This window comes from Uloborus diversus, chromosome 4, assembly GCF_026930045.1.
Source record: "Uloborus diversus isolate 005 chromosome 4, Udiv.v.3.1, whole genome shotgun sequence".
In the NCBI taxonomy this organism is placed as follows: Eukaryota; Metazoa; Arthropoda; class Arachnida; order Araneae; family Uloboridae; genus Uloborus; species Uloborus diversus.
In genome coordinates, this window is record NC_072734.1 from 73,987,705 (window position 1) to 74,011,380 (window position 23,676).

General features: G+C 32.4%; 1 protein-coding gene across 1 annotated transcript in view; it reads left to right on the top strand.

Annotated features, from left to right (window-relative positions):
* The window catches only part of LOC129221212 (cystathionine gamma-lyase-like), a 58,406-nt gene extending 34,784 nt beyond the window's left edge, over positions 1 to 23,622 (top strand). Inside the window, exons 9-11 of the mRNA XM_054855667.1 lie at positions 6,090 to 6,264; positions 11,642 to 11,780; positions 23,428 to 23,622. Of these exons, the coding sequence (XP_054711642.1) occupies positions 6,090 to 6,264; positions 11,642 to 11,780; positions 23,428 to 23,439 (326 nt within the window). The 3' untranslated portion in view covers positions 23,440 to 23,622. The remainder of the gene's footprint in view (positions 1 to 6,089; positions 6,265 to 11,641; positions 11,781 to 23,427) is intronic.
* The last annotated feature ends 54 nt before the right edge of the window (positions 23,623 to 23,676 follow it).

Sequence of the window (23,676 nt, forward strand, 5' to 3'; positions counted from 1 at the left end):
AATTACACTAAGAAATTATTGTATAAATGTTTTCTGTGAAGCATGTACAAGTACATGTCCAGGAGTGCCCACAGGGGGGATTATAGCGCAAGTTTAATCGGCGCGATGGCGCAAGCGCCATCAAAATGGGGGGGGGGGGATTTTTTAAATTATATTTCAGAACAAATTAAAATTAATTTTTATTATAATTTATTTTATTATGTTTATATTTTATTTCATTTATTCATTTAGTTTGTGTGTGTGTGTCATTGGCATAGCACAGAACTTTTCTAATAAAATATTAATATATTTAAAAATGAATAAATAAATAAAATATTTTTAAAAAATATATTAAAAAAGAGCTAAAAAGTAAAAAAATAAAATAAAAAGGGAAAGAGGGTTGATAAAAATGGGGGGGGGGGGATTTGCGCCATTGAACTTGTGGGGGATGGGCACCCCTGTACATGTCTTTTAAATTTGTATGGAAAATTTTTATTGAAGCAGTGTTATCTTATATTTATTAAAAATAATAACAGATTTAGTTCTGATCAACAATAATGCTGTGTACCTAGTTTAAGTATAAATTCAATATACATTATTGCTAAGGCTGAATAATTCAATTTTTGACTCATAATTTAGCCATCCTTTGTTCCCGAGTTTGCTGATATATATCATGATATATATTTTGAAAATATCATGGTATTTTGATATTTTCGATATTTTTTTTTTTCAACTACGGTATTTTCAATGTAAAAATTATTAATCATAGTAATATTGTTCATTTATTATTAAAAATCACCAAAAAGTTATGTACAAAATTTTTATAATGTATTGATACATCATTAATGTAACAATGTAATATGATATTCTTTTTTATTTTAATATTTATAAAAATATTAGTAATGTAACAATTTTAATTCATATTAAAAGTGCCTAATGAAATATTAAACATTGGTCGGAAAAAAAGAATGTCTGATGATTGCACCTAATGCATTTTTATTTATGAATCATATAGCTGTGTAAAAGTAGTTAACAGAAGAAAAATCAATAAAACAGCTAATGCTAAATTAAATCCATTAAAATTGATAAAAATGTAAAATGAAATATTAGATATAAGTAATGAAAGAAACCTTAATTTAAGTCTACATATTGTAATCAGAATATAAAAGAAAATAAAAGAGTGATTTGAGGATACATTTACTTTTATGAAGACTTTAGTTTGTGCATGTTGAAAATTTATCGGACACATCAAAATATCGGATATACTGTCAGCCCCGCTTAATCGTGTAATGCATAAACGAATACCCTGCTTATGTGAATAAAACCTCCCGGAACCAAATATTTCCCCGCAGACGCAATGTTAAAGATCCTCGCTTAATCGAATAATTTCCCTGGATAATCGAATAATACTAACCAGCTTTTGAAAATATTTTTTCTGATGAAAACTTTGAATAAACTAGAAACATAAATAAAAACAATTGAAGTAATATTTAATGTCGACAACGGGGGAAAACAACAAAATTCATAATCCATCGAAACATTTCCACTATTCTATCAAATTTCTTTTGTCTTCGTCATTACAAAAAAAAGAAAAAATAAAATAAAAAAGAGTGCAGTCCATAATTAAACTGAATAACACAAATAAATACAGCCGACTCCTGCTACAACGCGATTCAACTCACGCGAAATGGCTATAATGTGATTTTTTTCACTTCTAAATAATTTTAGACCTAATGCGAATTCCTTGCCCACAGCACGAAAATTTTCAGAAGAGAATCGCAGTGTATATTTGTTATTTGCTACTAAAAATATTTTTTTCGTAATTGACCTTCATCCCTTTAGCATCACTGACAGCGGATAACTACTCTGCATTTACCATATTTTTTTCTTTATAAATGCGAAAGTTGATGAAATATAACGACACATAAGAGTACTGTTCCATCTAAAATTTGTGTAGACAGGAAGAAAAAGAGAAAGTTTTTGACAATTAAAGAAAAGTTAAAGGTTCTCGATATGCTTGAACAACAACTAAAAAATGAGTCGAAGGTAGCAGGACAATTAAGTGTGAATGAATCTTCCATATGGAATCTTCCAGGGATGACGTTTTACTTCATTTGAAAAAAATTAAAGAGACTAAGGCTCCGGGGACAGATAATATTTATCTGAAAATTTTAGTTGAATGTGCAGAGGAATTAGCAGATGTAATCGCAAACATTTTCAATGCTTCTTATAATTCGAGGACAGTGCCAGAGGACTGGAAGCTGGCTAATATTACCCTGCTCTTCAAGAAAGGGTCTAAAGGGAGTGCGGGAAATTATAGACCTGTGAGTTCAACTTCGGTGGTTTGCAAAATTTTTGAAACATTGATGAAAATTAAGATAGTAAATTTTCTAGAGGCTAATAATCTATTGACTAGTTTTCAGTACGGTTTCAGGAAAGGTAAATCTTGTGCAACTAATTTATTACATTTCTATGACAAAGTTACCATGGCTTTGGACAATAAGAAGCCTGTAGATGTTGTTTACATTGATTTTCAAAAAGCTTTCGATAAGGTACCGCATGTTGCTCTACTTAGCAAATTAGCTGATATAGGAATAGGAGGGAAAACTTTCATTTGGGTAAAAAACTGGCTGACTAGAAGGAAACAAAGTGTAGTTGTGAGGGGAAATTATTCTAATTGGAGCGAGGTCTTAAGCGGGGTTCCTCAAGGATCAGTGTTAGGGCCTGTTTTGTTCATTGTCTTTATGAACGATATTCGCAAAAATATTTCTGGGAACATGAATTGTTTTGCTGATGATGTCAAAATTATGGGGACTGTAGAAAATGAAGAACAAGCAAATCAGCTGCAAGAAGATCTAGATCATATTACGGAGTGGGCTGATAAATGGGGTATGGCTATTAATGTTGGGAAATGTCAAGTGCTACATTTAGGGCATGGAAATAAATGTAAAAGTTATTATTTGCAAGGTTCAGTCATTAGTCAGGCAGACAAAGTTACTGATTTAGGGGTCTTAATAAGTCAGGATTTAAAGTTTAGCCAAGAGTGCAGCATTGCTAGCAACAAAACCAATAAGATGCTTGGGTTTATCAATAGATTTTTTTCAAACAAATCTAAAGATGTTCTTCTGCCCTTACATAGAAGTTTGGTAAGACCCCATTTGGAGTATGCTGTTCAGTTTTGGTCTCCTTATCTTAAGAAAGACATTAATGTATTGGAAAGGGTTCAAAGGCGGGCTATAAGGCTAATAAGTGGACTTTCCCACTTAGATTATGATTCCAGGCTTAGAAGGCTAAAAACGTACAGTCTTGAGCAAAGAAGAGACCGAGGGGACTTGATTCAGCTGTTTAAATTTATTAAAACGAAAGATGTTAAGGGACTAAAGTTTAGCACTGAAAACAGGACAAGGGGTCATTGTTTTAAGCTATTTAAATCTCAGGCTAACATGGATATTAGGAAAAATTATTATTTTAGCAGGGTAGTGGAACCTTGGAACAGCTTACCGAAAGAGGTGGTAATGAGCAAAGAAGTAGACAGTTTTAAGAGGGCCATTGATCTTCACTGGGGATTGTAAATTGACTAGGACCAGTCTAGCTGGGCCCAGAGCCTGTTGCTGGTCGTCACTTTTGTATTTGTATTTGTATATATACAATTAAAAGTCAAGAAAAGAAAATCCGTAAAAGTTCGCGGAGTAGTGTCTAAGCAAAATGCAAAAATTATGAAAATGGAAGCTGCTCTTGTATTGAGAAGAAACCTGGAAGAGGGGTGTTGCCATAGATGGAAACGTTATGAAAGAACTGAAGAAGCAATTGTATTTATAAATATATTAGAATAACTATTTTATCATTCAGCATAAACCATCAACATCTTCATTTTTTAAAAGTTACAAATATCATTACTGGATCTACTGTACAGTATTATTATAGTACATCATTTTATTATTACTACATACTGTACGTACCATACTGGTTTATTTTATGTCTCTCTCTCTCTCTCTCTCTCGTTGATCACTGATTTTGCATCGTAACTGTATTTTATTTTGATTAAAACAGCTTTTTTAAAAATACGAGTAAAAATTCAGCTCTTTATGTAAGAAACAGTAATATATGATTAAGGAATAGTTTAAAATAGTTTCAGGTTGCTTTAACAAGTATCTAAATTAATTAGGTATGTTTATAAAAAATTTACATATACCCTTTTCCACAACGCGAAATTTCGGCTTACGTAAGGCGTATTGGAATATATTCCTTGGGTAAGTTGGGATTCGACTGCATTCAGATTTTAGACTATGATAAACAAATCTATAAGTGTTAAATGTAAGATACTGCAGACGAGGAGGGGAAAAAGGGAGTCAGAAAAGTGTTCCCAAAAGACCTTGAGCATACAATCTACTATAATGGAATGTTTCAAAAAATAATGCTCTGAACAAAAGTGCCAAAACAAAGATTTCATAATTCAAGTTGTAACTTATACTTTTTATAACTTTCATACTTACTTGTAATGTATGTACTGATTATTAAACTATTTTGTTGCTTATTTCAGTAACGTTTTAGCAATAACGTAATTATTTCCTTTAAAAAGCTATTCATTTATTTTATTTATTTATTTTTGATGTTTTAAGATAAATGTTGTCAATTCAGAAAGAGAAATAAAATTTCTCCGCTTAATCAAATAATATTTCTTGGAACTGACGATATTCGATTAATCGGGGCCAACAGTATATCAAAGTATCCGATATTTTCAAACCCTGCTTCATTCTTAACATTCTACTGGTGAAGTAGGATGTCATGCACCCCAGAATTGAACTTGTGCATTCAAACATTTTATTACATAATAGTTTTATATGGATACATATGCTATTTATGATACTGTTTTTAGTTTTGTTTATGTAATTGAATAACATTAAACAATGGATTTTCTTACTTTAATGAGCTAAATTACCATATATACTCGCGTATAGGTCGATCTCGCGCATAAGTCGACCCCCCCTTTTTCAGAGAAAAAATCCAGAAAAAATCTAAAACCCGCATATAAGTCGACCCCCATACTTTCCAAAAACATCGCGAATTATTTTCAAAGAAATTTCAAAATAATGAACACATTTATTTACAAATAAAATAGGAATTAAATAGGAAAAAATTTCTAAAAGCCTTCAAACTCGGATTCCGAGTCGGACGCAAAAAAAAAAAGTTCATTAAAGTCCGCTTCCGTCATCACCGCGTCATCGTATACATCGGCGGCTGCAGAATCGTCAATGATATCAGAGGTTGCGTTCGACGAACCTCACCGGTAAACCGGTAAGTAACCAGTTACTAACCGCGGCGTTCTATGATCAACCGGTTACCGCAGCGGTTACCATTCTAAGCAGTTGATTGGTTGATTTGATCACGTGATCATTAGTTGTCACGTGATTCACTAACCGGTCGCTCCCGGTCGTACTCGTCGAACGCACTCTCAGTCTGAATGGCGTGACTGTTGACGATAAATATTTTCATACGTTTCACGATATTTGTTAATTGCTGATTTGATCCTTAATAAAGAAGAATAAAATTATCTTTATTTATGTGTATTATTTAGGTTTTTTTAGTTATTATTTTTGAATAAGTTTACTTTTTCACACGATCAACTTATCAGCAACTACCTGTAACCGCACATCGGCATTTCTCGTAGCTTCCCAGCTCTCGTTGATCGGAAATTTTTTTTCGGAAAATTTGACCCGCGTATAAGTCGACCCCCCTTCCTTTGATCTCATTTTTTGGACAAAATTTCTCGATTTATACGCGAGTATATACGGTATGTGGACAGCAAAAGAAATGTTGGAGTTACACTTATGTTGCAAAAAAAAAAAAAAAAAAAACACCTCACCAGTCAAGGGTAAGACTTATTTGACTAATTTTGCAAGTATCAAGATTTATTCAATTATCTTTGGTATATGTAAATATGATTGGAAAATTAATAAAATTTGTAAAAATGCCCTTTGATGCATGGTGGGTTCGTTTGAGGCTGGAAAAAAAAAGTGACCTGAAACAAAATTGCTATTTTTCAAAGGCTTAGCTAATGTAAAAAGTTCTGCATCTAGTTGATTATCTTCCATTAACTTTCATCCTCACAGGACTTAAAAGCCACCCTCAATATGAACTTGCAAAGAAACAGTGCTCTGGTTACAGTGGTATGGTCTCCTTTTATGTCAAAGGAGGATTAAGTGAAGCCAAAACTTTTGTTCAGAGCCTTAGAATTTTTCTTCTAGCTGAAAGTTTAGGCTCAGTTGAAAGCTTAGCTGAAATACCGTAAGTAAACTTATATTATATTTCTCAAATGCTGGGTCAGTTGACCATTAGGTCATTAAACCACGGGCTCTCCAATACCTCTCAACAACACAATTAAAAATAATTAGTGCAAAGCAATCGTTCAGATGAGCAGCATCCATGATTTGTCCAAAGTTACATAAAGTACAGGTTGGAGAATTTGTCTGGTGAAAACGGTACAAATAGGCATTTAGACAATCGTGTTCTGTTAAAAGTCATAAAATAGTCACAGCAGCAGTTTGAGGAAAATTCGGGATACAGTGGAACGTCTCACACAGTTTCCTCTAGGGCTTGGGTAGCAGGCTGTTGAAGGGAAGCTTTCCTCTCAGCAGCCTGGGAAGCAAAATGACGAAACACATTTCTATAAATTCTTTTGATCTCCAATTTAGCAGAGTGGAGTGGCAAGGCTCCACAAGGCCTTTGGAGAATGCTAGTTCCTTTTTTGGCCGAGAAGTCAGCTTTCTCATTTCCTATCAGACCACAATAGGATGTTACCCACTGAAAAGCTAATAAATATCATATAGCATAAGTAAATATCAAATTTTAATGCTTAATGCTGAAATATCTTGCTGAAACATGAATTATATTTTTTTCGTACCGGGTTTGCAAAGAGGGAAGGCTCCTATCATGAAAGATTTTTATACATATGTTGGCAAACCGCAGAAGGAAAAAGAAAGATTTCAAATTTTTAAAGAAGGCTGATTTCAGATTTTAAATTTTTAAGTGAGTTTTTATTAAAACTGTAATTTAAATATTTTTTTGAAATTCTTGAGCTCTCCAACCTCGAAAGAAGAGGACTCAAGTCTGAGATCTGGTTCTCTTTGTCTCCTGCTGTAATTCATGATTAACTTCTTTAACTGGAGAGAACTTTAAAAACCTTCTGATAGATTTTGACATGCTGCTGTAAAAAAACAAAATTGGAGATGGTTAATATTCACTTGTGATGGTTATAATATTCACTGGAAATATTTAGCCTTTTGCTGATGTCTTTGCTAAGTGAATGTCGACATTCACCCAGTTTTGGTCTCTCACTGTAATATTCTTTACCTACAATAATTTTTTTTCCCTGTGAAGAAGAAGAAATATATGTTATATGTGTTTTTATGAATTTTTTCAATGAAAAAACCAGCAAAACATAAATGTTTAAAAACCATCAACTTCAGTACACCTATGTTAAAAACACGTATGTTTTCAAAATAACAGCTGAAACTTCATTTTGAAACTTATGTGTATTTTAAAATAATATGTACACTAGTTACTAAATTGCTTGTAATTTTTAAAGAACTTAGTAAATTTCAAGCTATGCATCATTAATAATTCAAATTGAAAAAATGACTTAACTTTATCAAGTATCTGTGTCTTTAAAATTTATAATCTCTACTATTTTTCATGCCACACCTCTGTTGTGTGCAATTTAGAATTTTTTTTTTTTTGGCAGCTCGCTGTAAATTACTTTTGTATGATTGAAGTTTTAAAGATTTTATTTTAAACAATTAGTAATTTTTATGTTTTTTTATTGCTTTTTTTTCTCACTTAGTTTCTCGGTTTAGTTAAAGCTTTACAGTTCAGTTAAATTTTTATAGTCATTTTTGTTGATATTCTATAAAAAAAAATGAATTACAATAAAAATGACTTCTTGTTGGCCCTTTCCCTTGTACCAGCAGTAATGATTTTTTTTTTAAACAATAAAATGTCAAAAATCTGAAATGCTGACAATACAAAAGACACCCATTTGAAATGCGTTCAATAAACTTGAACACATTTCAAATCTTTCTCAGTTTTTCCTTACAGAAATTAGTTCTTTGTGTGAAGTTGGTGTGTTTTTCAGAAGTTTTTTCAATTAACATTGTTCAAGTAATATTCAATAAAGTTCCATATCGAGTACATATAGTGAAGTAAATATTATTCCTTAAGGGAGGAAACCAGTTAAGCCGGGTCAAAAAATCCACTTTTTTATGTCATAAAATGTTTGTAAAACTATTCAAGAACATGTTGCCAAAATTTCAGGGGAAAATTCCGATTAGTTCTGATGCTGTAAGCACCTAAGTGACTGTAGAGATCAGAAAATATTCACAGCAGTTTTTTTTTTTAACGTGTTTTTCTAGAAACAACTTTTTTTCAATTGGTTGGCTTTCTAGCTCAAAGAGTTATTGACCAATCGTTCAAAAAATTTGTGTGAATATTCTTTATTCAATTATACTCTATATGAACATAACTCTGGAATGATATTATTTATAAAAATATTTTTTTAATGAGAAAAAAATGGTAGAAAAACATGACATTGTAATCGAACGCCTCAAAACCATGTTATTTTCAACGCCATATTCGCAGAAAATATGTTGTTAACGTTACAAGAAAAAAAAATTGTACTGATTACAGATAGAAATTGTTGCTTCAACAATGCCCACCAGCAACAAGCTCTGCTAGCGATTGCCCATGGACAGCAACTTCTAACTTCACTATTTCTGGTGGAAATGACTTGAAAAAATTATAAAGGGTCCTTCCATAGTGACTAACGTAACATTTGCAGCCGATTTTCAAACTCTTTTTACTTACACCGGGAGCAAAAATAAATGTGTTTTGGTTTAATATGCAGATTTAAAATGTACAAGGTGACTATTTTTCATTTCTACCAAGAATTTGAAGTAAAATAAGTGTTGGCAGTTGTTTTTTCACCAAAAACGGCATCGTGACTAACGTAACATTTTTGCAACCCTGAGAAACAATGCTTATGTTACGAGGCAAATTTTTCTGAAACTTACGCAGGTATTTAAAATTGGCTGATATATTTGTAAGAGGTAAGCAATCTATTTTCAAAAATGTACTACAGATTTGTTACAGATGAATCTTTTTTGGCCCTTAATGGTACTTTTACGAATAACTGTGTGTGACTAACGTAACTTGACTAACGTAACCATCGAATAACAAGCAATGAATGCATATAAAAAAACTTTTTATAATTAATTTCTTGCTCTTATATTACTTTTACACTTTTTAGGAACCTTCTCTGTGTTGCATTGTGGTTCTTTCTTTACTTTTTTTCTATATTAATGTAAGAAATTGAATGGAAGGATTCAGTTCGATTAACTCAATATGAATGTGCGAAAAAAATAAACAAAAAAAACTGCTTTTACAAACTGAATAACATCATTCTTGCGCTAAATATCTCTCTTTTAAAAAATTAACTTTATGCAAATTGATAGTTTCACCCAGGGGCGTAGCTAAGGGGGGGGGGGGGGGTTTGGGGGACAAACCCCCCCCCCCCGAAAAGTTAGTCTCAAAAAAAAAAAGAGAAAAAGAAGAGAGAAGAGAAAGAAAAAAAAATGAAGAAAAGGAAAAAATTCCAAGCGATTACACACATACATATATATATACATATATATATATATATATATATATATATATATGTATATATACATATATACACATACATATATATATATATACACATATATATATATACACATATATATATATACACATATATATATATATATACACATATATATATACACATATACATACATATATATACATTTATATACATATATACACATATATGTACACATATATATACATATATATACATACATATACATACATATATATATATATATATATATATATATATATATATATTATATATATATATATATATATATATATAGAGATATATATAAAAGAAGTAACCCCCCCCCCCCCGAAAGTCGGGTCTAGCTAGGCCACTGGTTTCACCGAATTCTAGTATTCTACCGATATACTAGTTATTGTCATAAGAAATTCCGTAGTACTTTTCAATTGCATATTATTTTTTAAGGTTTACTGATTCATCGAACGAATAGTGTTGTGCATGCTTTTGAATTGAAATGTAATATTGAAAAAAAATATTCGAAAGCTTTTTCAGAATGAATTTTAATTCCAGATATCACCGCAAATGTTTGAATTTCTAGATGATCATTCTTGCATTTTCTGAAATATATAGCAGCAGCGCTTATTGTCACTGTTTCATGTAACATCTTTAAATGTTTTCCAAAGAGCAGCCATTACTTCATTTTAGTAATACGTGGAGATGTATTTTCTAAAAAATAGAGACGTTCTCCTTTGTTAAGACTGTATTTCTATTATCTAAATTCTTAAGCTTGGATTCTTGTGCTGGATTCTTAAGCTTGCTGAATGCACATTCAGCAGAGTACTCATTTTGCTTTACTCACCTTTTTTCTTTTTAAATAATTCTTTAAATTGGAAGTATCTTTATAAAGACCTTTAAAAAAAGTATTTTTCTAAGTAAGTAGAAGGTCTACAATGTAATATTACTGGTATTTTTAACCGATAGAGAATGCCTACATTTCCAAAATTGTTCATGAAAATGTACATTAAATTAAATAAGTTTTAAATATTAGCAGTATTTTTAAAATGTTACGTTAGTCACATGCAAACTGTTACGTTAGTCACAGCTCAAATGTTAAGTTAGTCACACTAATTATTTTATATCTACTGATACTAAAATAAATATTTTGCACTTTTTAAGTAGATATAAAACAGATGTAAGGAAATAAAAAGTGCTGTTTGATTCAATCATCTGGTTTAGTTTTTAAGCAGAAAATAGTACATTTTCATGACTAACGTAACGTAAATATCTTCGGTGAAAAAAACCAAACTAATTAAAATACTTATCTTATAATTTATGCTAAAAGAACAGTCAATTTTATTGGGCCGACATCTAATCATTTAGATTAAAAATAGTTCTTTTAAAAATTTGCAAAAATTTTTACATTACACAAGAAAACGTAAACGCATGTTTTTTGCACATGCTAAGCCTTTTCTACAACCTCACACGTTTAGAGCCAGAAGAAAAACACCAAATGAAATTTTTGCAAACTTTTTGCAATTTTTAATCAAGGCTTCTCCGGAGCAAACATGAGTCTAAAGTCATTTAGACATTTGGAAACTCACTTTTTGCACACTTAGGGAAACATAGTAGAGAGCATTTTTTTTTTCTTTTTGTGTGTGTGTGTACTATTTAATTAAATGAAGCAAGCGCACAGTTTTTTTTAGTGATCTTTGTTTTTGTTAGATATGTTTTTGAAATTCTTCAAATTTTTATATGCTTCAATTTGCGCTTTCGTTTCTAAATGAATACTCGTTCGTTCTTTATACTTATTGCTATTTTACTTTTATGGGTAAGGAAAAAGCTCAATTTTTAATTATGTCAAAGCGGTGTGTTTTGAGTTCTTTCAGTTAAAACAGAAAACAAAAGAAAGTAGCGATTGCTTCTCACAATTATTACTGACCCAGGCAACGCCGAGTATTTTTGCTAGTTTTTTACATAAATCTTACAATCCTTTGATGTTTGTTACAGGTCTTTAATGACACATGCATCTGTACCAAATGATCAAAGGAAGAAACTTGGAATCTCTGACAACTTAATAAGGTTATCCGTTGGAGTCGAGTCAATTAAAGACCTTCTCGAAGATTTGGATCAGGCATTAAAAAAATCAGTAAGTTTGTTTTCAAATTTTACCAAATTTTCTTTAACTCGAATTTGTATTTGTAGAAACATGAGTGTTAAAACCAAAAAGAAGAAACAGTTTTTTTTCTCAATTTTTTTTTAGTATATTAGCTGAATTTATAATTGTTTATCAAGGTCTTTGATAAAGTTTCCTATTGACTTTACAATGCAGCTCTTTGTACATTAAAAGTGATGGCGTATAATACTAGATCTAACATGAAAGGTGTTTCGTCCTAAATAGCAGTTTTGAGAAAATAAGATTGAAAATTTTCAACGTCTTCTCCTTTGCATTTTAATCAAACACTTGATACTGTTATTAAGCAGTCATCTTTCTCTAAAAAAAAAATGGCGGGGAAGGGGGTTAAAAAGTTATGTGTTTGTGCATGGCCCCACTGAATGCGCTGGCGCTTACCAGGCCTTGACAATTTTTGACTTTCCTGTGTTAAACCGGGGCAACTATTTCTGCACTTGGACATGGCCACACTAGATGGAAAAACTTCAAAACTTCATATTTGCCCATTCTGACCGCAAGGAGGCGCCACAAGCCACGGTTGCATTCACCAATCAACGACAAGTTTCAAAGTTTGTTTGTTTTAATTAATTTATAGTACATAGAACAAACATCAATATTTCGCAAGATGCTAATTTTGAAATTAAAGTTTTTAATTTAATTTTACATGCTCATTTATAGCTTATGTTTCATTGTATTATTTTACGCTTTATGGAGAAAGTTAATTATTTAGAAGATTATTTTTTATTTTAATGGACTTTTTTGATCTTGTTTCTTGGCTTGCTTCGCTAACAAATATTTTAAGAAGAGAAAATAATTTATGGTATCGCCAAATAAGTACTTTATATGTAGCTTGAAATAGTCCCTGACAATACGTAAAAATAAATAATCGCCATGTTAAAAAATACACCGCTACGTACCTATAACGGAAAATTCACCCCTCCCCTCCCCCTTTTTTTTTTGAGAAATGCTAGATATTTAGAGCTGCTCCTAATTCTATACAATTAGAGCAAGATTACAAAAATTTGTAAGCAGATCTTAGACTCCTGCGGATTCTTGACGGTCTGCTGTGTGTGCGTATTTTATTTTTTCAACAGAAAATTCATATCCTAATTTCCGCCAAACTTGGCGATCAAATTTCCTGAAAAGTTTCTTGTTCAAAGCTCCTTTCTCATTCATGCTTAAAGTGTAGAAAATAGTTTTTTTATGACTAGAGTTCAATGTTTACAGGATTTTACATCGCTAAATATTTTAATTTTCTTAAAAATATGTTTAAAAATATCGAAAAAATGTCAAGTAATCAAATTCCATATCATTGTTTTACTTTTGCAAGGACAACATAAATTTTATGTGGAACTCTCCCCTGCTAGAATTTTATAAAACATCAACAGTGTTGATATTTTATAAAATAATCTGTCCCATTTTTTTTTTTAAATTAGTTTCACAAATTCATGTGTAGATATTTGAGGAGTTTCTTTCCCTATTGCATGTATTTTTTAAATGTTAAAAATAAATTTTAAAAAATAATAATAATTTGAATTTTGGCTGCTTGAGTTCGAATTAAGTTATTCACGATCATGAATTGCGATAGGATCCTACTCGTTGGGTTTCTTGTTTCTACAAACGGAATGAAATGGAAATGACCAAGAAATTTGCACCCGTCATAATATGACTGCTGATGTTCTAGAATAGGTAATATGAGGCCGTAAATAAGATAAATATTTTATGGCCGAATCTGACCTTTATCATAAAAATTATTTACTGCGTGAACACTTTATAACAATTGAAAAATATATTGAAGTAATAGCACCTGGAATGCTATAGGTAAGGTGGGAGCCTGGGGGTGGGGATATAACCTGAGCTAAAGTGAACGCTCTCCGGTCTGTGCACCTTCCGATGTGTGTGTGTACACCCAAACCTGTTTTTTTGCAGACTTTTTTTTGTGTAGTTTATACAAATTATTTATAAAACGAGCGAAAATTATTTATCAAACGAGTGCGTGGTTGTATCATCAAGGGTCGACAGGGGCATCCGTTGGGAAGTCACTGTGACTTTCCAAAAATTTCTTAATTCGGGAAATTTTTCGGGAGTCGGCAAAATTATCATCGCTTGGTTTCTTTTGATTTCGTTTAAATATAATATTTTCGGTATTTTCTACGTGAGACTTTTTTATGCAGTCCCTATCCACTGCATCAAAAAATATTTTTTAACTCAGTTGCGAAAACTTTTTAAAACTACTGGTGAAGTTTCAAGCATTTTTTTTACACGATTTTTTATGCGGTCCCTATTCACCGCATAAAAAAGAGGATTGGGTATATATATATACATTTTTTTAATGCTCAAAGCGTGTGAAGCAAAAGGGTCGTTTCCGAAATTTTAAAGGTTTTTTTTTTTTGAATGAACATTTAAAAAATCATAGGATCTGACCATTTTTTAAAATAACTTGACTAAGTTTAATATTTAAAAAAAATGCATTAATCGGTGCGCTTTCATTGTTTACGCTTCTGCCAATGACATCACAAATGATGAAATGACATTCACTGATGCCACTCACAGAGCACAATATTCAATTAGTTTCTTTACTCACAAGTATTGGCAACTATATGATTGATAGTAGGCATAGAGTGCAATATGTAATTCGCTTCTTGATCATCATAATGTAGAAACGCGGTAGACAGATGCGCCAAAGTACATCATTTGTGACGTCATAAAGACCACGCCTTATTTTCAAAATCGGACATTTAAAAAAATGAATTAAAAACTAAGCTTCGGGAAAATGAAAGTTTTTTCTAGCTCCATGTTATTTTTATTTATTTTTTGATTATGCTATGAATTTCCTTTTGTAAGGAAAAAAAATCTGCACTTTTTCGAAATAGCTCTTGTGCACTAAACGTTTGTGCATCTCTATGCGTATTGTGCACTAATATACTACTAAAATCTACACTAAATTTATTATAACATGAGATGTGCTAAAAATGGAAGGGGAAAAAGATAAATGACATTATTTTGGTGTCGGTAAAATATTGGTGCGAGAACCACGGACCCGTGGAACACGAACCATGTATTAGTCACACTCTGACTTTAAATGTTTTTAAAATTATGTTAATGGTTCATTTTCTTAAATTGCCATCATATTTTTAACTTTTCTATTGTTCTTCTTCATTTGAAAAGAATATTCCTAACCAGGCCTGTCAAGTGGGGATATCAGGGGGGGGGCAATTATGACACCCCTACATTTTACAAACATACTAAAAATTAGGCATTTTTGCTCGTATTTTGTTGTTTTTTCCCGAACACAAAACCTTTGCTCCCCTCCTACCCCCGGAAATTTTTAAATGTCGGGGCTGTTCCCAAGTGTACATTTTTAATTAAATTCTGGTATTCGTTGTAACAGTAACATATACACTACATTACGAGCGAAAAGAATGGCAATTGTTAACGTAAATTCCTATACCCCACGCCCCTCTAATCCCCATCAGGGTCAAAAGGGGCAATGAATGACCCTCTCAAGTTTTGAGAAATGAATGTATTTACAGATTGCAGAGCGTGTTTTTTTTTTTCGATGTAATTTATTGAGCAGAAAAAAATTCGCATGTAAATGAGCATGTAAAATTAGAAATGAGGGCTGCCTGCCATATATCATCAATCTTAGAACAGTTGTACCCAAAAAGGAAACCCCGGGGGATTTTCAATAAAAAATTTGAAAATTATTTGCAAAGCTTTAAAAAAAAAAAAAAAAAAAATTAATTTGAATTTTGTCATCTTGAATTCAAATTATGTTTTTCGCAATCACGAGTGTGTGTATGTAGGCGTGTGTGTTTGTGCGTACGGGTTACGTGTATGTGTGTGTATGAATGTGTGTGGGGGGAGGGGTATGTGTATGTGTGTGTAGGCATATGTGTTTGTGTCTGTGTGCATGCATGAATGTGTGGGTAGTTGTGTATGTGTGTGTATGTGTGGGTGTCTGTATGTATGCGTGTGTGTAAGTGTTTGTATGTGTGTATGTGTAAGTGTTTTTAATGTGTGTATGTGTGTGTATGTGTTTGTGTGTGTATGTGCGTGTGTGTGTGTATGTGCGCGCGTGTGTGTGTAGTTGTGTATGTATGCGCGTGTGTGTAGGACTGGGATGCAACCTGGAGACGGCTTTCGCTATAGGAGCAGCATCGTGAGGAGCCAGCCGGTCCACGGTGATGGTGCGGAGGGTGGCGGTGGGAAAAATCAGCGTAACGCCAAAAACAGTCAAATAAGAACAATAAGCAATCGTGATTGCTCAAAAAAAAGTTTGAAAAAATATATTAGGAACTACGCATTAATATATAAAAAAAAAAATCATATGTTTTCTGTGTTTAGTTAAAATTTTTAATTACGCGTAATTTTTGATATGATATTAAAATAACAATAAGAAATGCTCTTCCCCTTTGTAATACAATGTTTATTCAGCACTTTTTCTCTTCATTCCTTCTTTTGAAATTAAAATTTTCGTCAAATGACGTACGCCCGATAATAAGTCGAGAAATCACGTATTCACAGATGCCAAAGCGCCAACGCTCACAATCACGCCAAGTGGAAACAAAAACAGGGGTAGCCAGTGGCGCCCTCTTTGTTGCCATGAGTTTCAGCGATTGCCACGGCCGTTAAGTATTCAGTGGGGCCATGGTTTGTGATACTTGATTCAGTTCATTATACACATATCACTCTTTAGACAGCTCTGATGTTACTTACATTGAAAGTTTAATCTCTTCTGTATACTTATGGTTCAAATGAACAAGTTGTATTTTGTTGTAGCTTCCATTAGCCCTTATTTAGGTTTGTGGAGTGTAAAATCAATTTTCGTGCTAGACTAGACATTTTGGATCTTAAAGTATTACAAAAAATCTTATTTAAAAAAAAATGTTAATGTCACCAAAAGCCTTTTAGCTTTAAATTACTAGTGCTACATTACATTAATTTATCTTGAAATATTTTACTGGTTTTGTGTAACTTTAAAATATGAGGCAGTGAGAAGCAAAGGGATGTAGGTGGACATTTTGAAGTTTCGAGTAAAATGCATTGAAAGATAAGGTTCTAGGTAGGCTTTCATTGAAAAGGTTTTTTAAATCATGCTGTATAACAGCACCTACCCAGGCTAGTACTATCTCTTGCCATAAGATGGAGGAGAGTATCCCCTATTATTTGTTCTGCTATCTCCAAATTTTAATTTTTGCCATTTACATCCCTTTGCTTCTCACTGCCTCATATGAACAAATTGTTATTTGAATTTTAAAAAAGATGCATATACAGGGGTCTGGCCAGAGAAAATTTGGATCTGCTAACGGACCCTTCACTAAAATCCGATCAACTAAACCAGACCTTTCACAAAATCTCAATCAACCAAAACGGACCTATCACAAAATTCTGATAGACAAAAACTGATCTTTCACAAATTGTTTATTGAAAAACGATTATTTTTAAAACCTTTTTTAAAGTTAAATTAGGAGGGATCAGCTTATACAAAATCTGCTAATTTTGCAAAAACAAGAAACAAGTCTGCACTCTTATGATGCTCCTGTAATAAGGAATAAATAGATAAATACCTATTACCAATAAATAACTAGATAAATAACTACTACTGCCAAATAAATATAATGCTTGATGTTTGTTTCTTTGAAAGAAATTAGCAGTAAAGTAACTTTGGTTTATAATTTTGCTTGTTTGTTTTATGCAGCAATGTTGTAGCAAACTTCTCTGAAAAAGTGTCAGCACTTTTCTCCATGCTCATGATTTAATAAACAATAATATACAGCAAATTGAACTTAGCATTGCAAAGAATAGTAGGGTGGGGGTGGGGAATGTGATCGCTTCCGATAGGGTTACCAACTTCAAACTTATTGCCACTTAGCGTCTGGTGGTGTGATGTTTAAGTGTTATTTTGGGAGAAAGTTATATGGGTTTGATTTTTTGATGCTAAAGAGTATAATTCATTTTAAATAAACTCTTGTTTACCGTTTTTTTCTTTAGATGCCTACATTTTGAAAAATGCAATCTTTTTACATCTGATATGAGAATCATATTTTATTCTTTTTTCAAGCTAACTTCGCTTTATTAGGATGCAAATAAATGAAAAGTCTCTTTATTTTTGTAACAATGCTTATTTCAAGTTTTTAAAGTGAATTTCCATTTTCTTCTATGAATCAAAAATGAAAATGCTGAATCGATGGTTTATTTATTTATTTATTTATTTTTTGCTTCAACTGTGTCCAGATATTAATGATATGTTTATCATAGGACTCTAAAATGCAATTCTACAGGGTTTGTACGCTCCTTCAAAACTCCTTCATTTAGGAAATTTTTTTGAATCAAAAATTTCCTGAAAAAAATTTGATTCAAAAAAATTTGGCCCTTCAAACTCTTTCATATTTTGGTTTTAACTCCTTCTTTTTTAGATCTAGACTCCATAATCTTCCTCTATGACAGTAACTTAAAATACTTTGATCGACAACTTAATTTTGCCACAAAGGCGAAGGTACAGTGAAACCTCCCTTAACGGACACCTCTAATTAACAGACATTTTTGCAAGTCCCAGTCCCTCAATATAGGCCATTCTATGTAATTCACTCTGAATAACGGACACTGAATAACGGACAGTTATTTCACAAAAGAACTAAAAGACATGGTACTTTTTGCGGGCAGCACAAAATGAAAACGAAAAGAGTCATAATTTTGTTACGGCTAGTTTTGAGAGCATTGAAGCAGATAAGTGAAAACTGATGTCAGTCTAACAATTAATGTACGCTTTTCTTAAGATTTTAATAAATTTTGTACACAATAACTATTCAAAAGTTAAGATAAAAAAGAGGAAACTGGTCGCTTTTTCTAACTGGGGCTCTCGGGAGATGCAATTGAGCTGACCGGCGCCGGTAGTAGTCGGCTTTATGGCGCCGTGGTTTCGTTGGGTTGTTTAATTTTTAGACATGAAAAAGATTTGCCCATATTCAAGGCATAGTTAGATAAAAATGTAAAGTATCTGCGCACACAATTGAAAACTATCTGCAGGTATTTAAAACAATATACAGTGGGTAGGTAAAATTTTCAGTAATGCAACGCTGTTTTTGCTTTCAATTGTGTATCCATGAAAACAAGAGATTAGTTTCATTAATTTAACTGAAGATTTTCAAGATAACCGTTGTTTAATATTGATATTAATTAAAAAATTTTGAGCGAAATACATATTTGCAGCAAATGTGTCTGCACAGGGGCAAATGTATCCGCACACGGCGTGCACGTGTGCATCTGCATTACCTAGCTATGATTCAAGGTCATATTGCCAACTGTCAATCATGCAATAGTCATACTCGAGATAAAATAAATTAACCATAAAAAGTGTGGAGGGGAGAGGGGTTGCTCCGCCGAATCGCTGCCGTTGGTAATGAGATATTCATACCCTGAGATGAATTGAGAAGCAAGCGAAAAGGCCGAAAAAGAAAAAATAAGTGCGTTGTCTTGCCGATCGTTTTCAAGTTGGGAAAACTCAAATCAGAGAAATTTTAAAAGATAAAGACAAATTAGAAAATTGTGGATCGTGAGTTCGAATAAAAATTTAAAAAATGTTAAGTTTTGCAAAACAGGAACCAGTAAAATCGACAAGGTTGTCATGAAATGGTTCAGAGCTGCTCGTGTAAAGAACTTCCCAATAAGCGGGGTATTACTCTAGGAGAAAGCCCGAGAAGTCGGGGGAAACTTTGGGGATAGACTCTTTTAAGGCGTCAAATGGATGGCTTGAAAAATTCCGAACACGGCACAACATTTCTTTTAAATCCATTTGTGGCGAAGAGAAGTCCGTAGACCCAGCTCATGTCATGGATTGGATAGAGAAATTGAAATCGGTGTGCGAAGGAATATGATGAGAAAAATATTTTCAATGCTGAAGAAACTGGTCTTTTTTATCGTATTCTTCCAAACAAAACCTTATGCTTAAAGGGAGACAAATGTAGCGGAGGAAAGATATCTAAAAAACGTCTCACTGTTTTGCTGTGTTGCAATATGATCGGCGAGTTTGAAACTCCTCTTGTTATCGGAAAAGCGAGAAAACCGAGACCAGACGTTTCAAAAACATTGATGTCGATAAACTTAGGGTGTCCTGGAAATCAAATAGGAAAGCGTGGATGACGACTGAAATAATGAAAGATTGGTGGATTTGGATAAAAGGATGAAGAAGAAAGCTAGAAAAATAATTCTCCTTCTGGATAACGCCACATCTCATCCTAATGACTTAAAATTGCAAAATGTTAAGTTAGAATTTTTGCCACCGAACACCACCTCTGTATTACAGCCCTTGGATCAGGGTATTATTCGGAGTTTTAAAGTAGGTTACAGAAAGCTTTTACTTAGGCACATTCTTTCGCAGATTTCTTCGTGTAAATCTAGTGAAGAATTAGCAAAATATGTTGCAGTTTTGGATGCTGTTTCATGGATCACGTCAGTTCTCAAAAAAGTGGAACCTGGGAGCGTTTCAAAATGTTTTAAAAAGGCAGGATTTTTGTTCAGGAGTGAAATGATACCTGACAGTGCATTAGGAGGAGCATAAGAGGAAAAAGAATTTAGTGAGCTACTGGTTCATTAGGATTCAAAAGTCAGTGCTGAAGACTACATTCAAATTGATGAAGACTTGTGGATTGAGGAAGAGAACTTGAATGTTTCAAATTTCATTTCTCACAACACAACTGAACTATGTGTTCTTTCTGACAATGATGAAGATGAACTTCCTGTGATTGAAAATGATGTTTGCACAATTAGAGACTTTTCGGAAGCACTGAACAGAGCCGTGTCCAAGGGGAGGGTTTTAGGGGTTAAACCCCTCCCATTGAAAAAAAAGTATGTAAAATGAAGAAAACAATTGACTTAAATTAACTTTAATGTGAAAGCCGGCGTTTAACGTCCCCCCCCCCCCTTTTTCTCTCTGAAGTTTTTCTGTAATTTTCACGCCGTAATTCTGTATTTTTTCCCCTGTAATTCAACTCAGTTGGACCTAAACGCTTGCATTTCTTTCTACTTTTATAACTTAAAAAATTTTGCATAACATTCAAATGTTATGTAATTTACAACTGTTAAAGCTTTGCCGACTGAAATAATAATTTGGAAAAACTGTGGTGGTAGAACCGTTGAATTATCTACTAATATACAAAGCATTAATATTGCTTATTGTAAGGAGGTAACGATGAATTTAGCATATGTTGCAGCTATGAAGATGTATTAGTGATTGTGTTCAGTAATGCAATTTGCATCTACAATAGGCTCGTTCTAAGCATTATTTCAGAACATAAAATCTGATATGCATTCTCTTACATTAAAAGAATTTGTGGAGAGTTTTTAACACTTGTTGCAATAAACCGCATAGTTAACAGATTTAATTAAAAAGAAACAAACAAGGTTTGGTAAAAGTGAACCTGTAAAATGAAGGAATACTTTCGTCACTTTAGCAGCCAAAATTCTTCTTCTAGGGGAAGAGGGGGGGGGTACAGCAGTACTTACAGGTGCATAAACGCCATACTGGGATCGATAATTTGTAGTAAAACTAATAAAGGTTGTGAGGGATTGAATTCTCCCCCCCCCAGGGAAGATTAAAACCCCTCCCTTTATGAAAATCTGGACACGGGCCTGGCACTGAAATACAGTAAAGAATTGAAAAACTTTTTCCTGGGCAAAGAGGACACTGAAGGACTTGCTAAGGTAAATGATTTAAGTATTTATATTGAGAAACAGGCTTGTAATGCAAAAAAGAGATGTCAAACTGTTTTAACTGATTGCTTTAATTGATTAAATGCTTTTTAAGACAAGTGTGTGCTATCAGTATACCTTTATTTAAAAAAAAAAAAAAACAGATTAATTACACTTGATGTAAAATGTAGTAAACCTTTCACAATTGTTTCGATTGTGTTCTACAAAGGGAACAACAGCCCATTTTGAAAAAGGTAAATTAAGTAGTTCCTTCTAATAACGGACACCTCCCAATAACAGACAAAACTTCTAGTCCCTTGACTGTCCGCTATTCGGAGGTTTCACTGTATAAGGATGATTTCAATGTAGTAATTTCATGTATTTATTTTTTTCATAAAGATGTGATTTACAAGTTGATCATAGAAATCATGAAAGTTGAAGGTGAGAATATTAGATGACTAAAACATTTCATAAGTGAAGTAAAATATGCTTAAATCGTGCTTGATTATTTTTTCAAGTTTTGTGATTATTCTTTTCCCTCCACTCCACTCCAAGCAGCAAAAGACATTTTGCCAAATTATTATTTAAATATGCAAAAATACATAAGTAGATGTGCTATATTAAGTGATTATGTGAAAAAAATTCGTTTAGTAAATCGTAGTTACGATATTGTAAAAAGGGTCATCCACATCCACAAGTGATGTCATGCCATGAGGAGAAGTCAGGTTCATGAAATTGTGACAAGGGGAAGCGAGACAGTGACTAAAATTGACATCGCACAGTTATTATGATATGTTTATGGAAAAATAACATGTGACAAGAGGAGGAGTAAGGTGAAGTGTGACAAATGGGAAAGGCGGTCAAATATGTTTAAAAAGAGTATGACATCGTATATAAGGATAGCCCGTTAGTACTCCTTAAAAATCTCATTTTACTCCTCCAAAACTCCTTTATTTTCTTTCTGAAATTGGGTACGAACCCTGTCAAAAATAATTTTATTAAAAATATTTCTTTTACAAGCCGTTTTCATACCTTTGATGCCATCACTTTGAGGATTGGGATCTCTTTGCATCTGCTATGGGAATCAAATTTTTCGAATTTTTGATGTTTAGTGTGCTTTGTTAAGAGGTAAACAAATAAAATATTTTTTCATTATTGTAAAAATCATGGAGTTTTAAACAAAACTCTGTGCTCTTGAACAGTGTCTTGAGTCAAAAGATTAAATGCTGAACCCTTGCCTGAATTTTTTTCTTACAATTAATTTAAATACTATACATATAACATTTCTAGTATAATTTAACATAATGTAGAATGGTAAATAAATATTGATACGTGAGGGGTGCCCACCTACCAGAGAGCAATGCCCCCCCCCCTCCCCGAATACTAGAAAAACACTCAAGAATGATATTCTCAACAGGAAAGAGAAAACACTCGAATTTAAGTGTCAATAAGGCAGTTTGCCTCATCTCAAAATTTCAAAATTTCGTTTTTCTAAAAAGAAAAAAAAATTTTTGCAAAATTTTGATTTTTCACAAAAAACGAACCCTGTGAAAAATCCTGGACAGACCTCTGATATACAATAACTATTAATCAGAAATTTATTATTTAATACAATGTTTCTGATGATATTCCTATTCTCTGACTTTTATGTCTTTTTAATAACAAAATTAATTTATGGGGAACAGAGAAAGACCTTTACTACCTTCATTAACCAACAATAACTCAATAACTTAAACAAGTCAACTTGTTGTAGTGACTACTGTCAGTTGATTGTGTTATTGCTGAGTGAAAGTGTTCTACCCCCTTAAAAAAAAAATTAACCCTGATGCTAATTGAAAAGTATGAGACATTTAAGGGCATTTTTTAAATTAGTTAGCTGTAAATTTCTTTTTTTAACTATTATTATTCATAATTATGTTTTCATCTTTTTCAGCAATCTGTTTAAATTGGAATCTAGACATTGAAAAATCTATGGACAGAGTCAATCCTTTTTTATATTGAGTATGATGTGATAAATCAACATTCCTTTGCAAATGTTGTGTTTTTTTATTAAATTAATTCTATTTTGAGTATAACCAGAATAAATTTTAATTTACTTTCATTAATAAAATTTTCGTTATAAGTTAAATTTCTTTCAGTTATATAGAAATATTTCAAACTTTATTTGAAATCATTGGAGCGA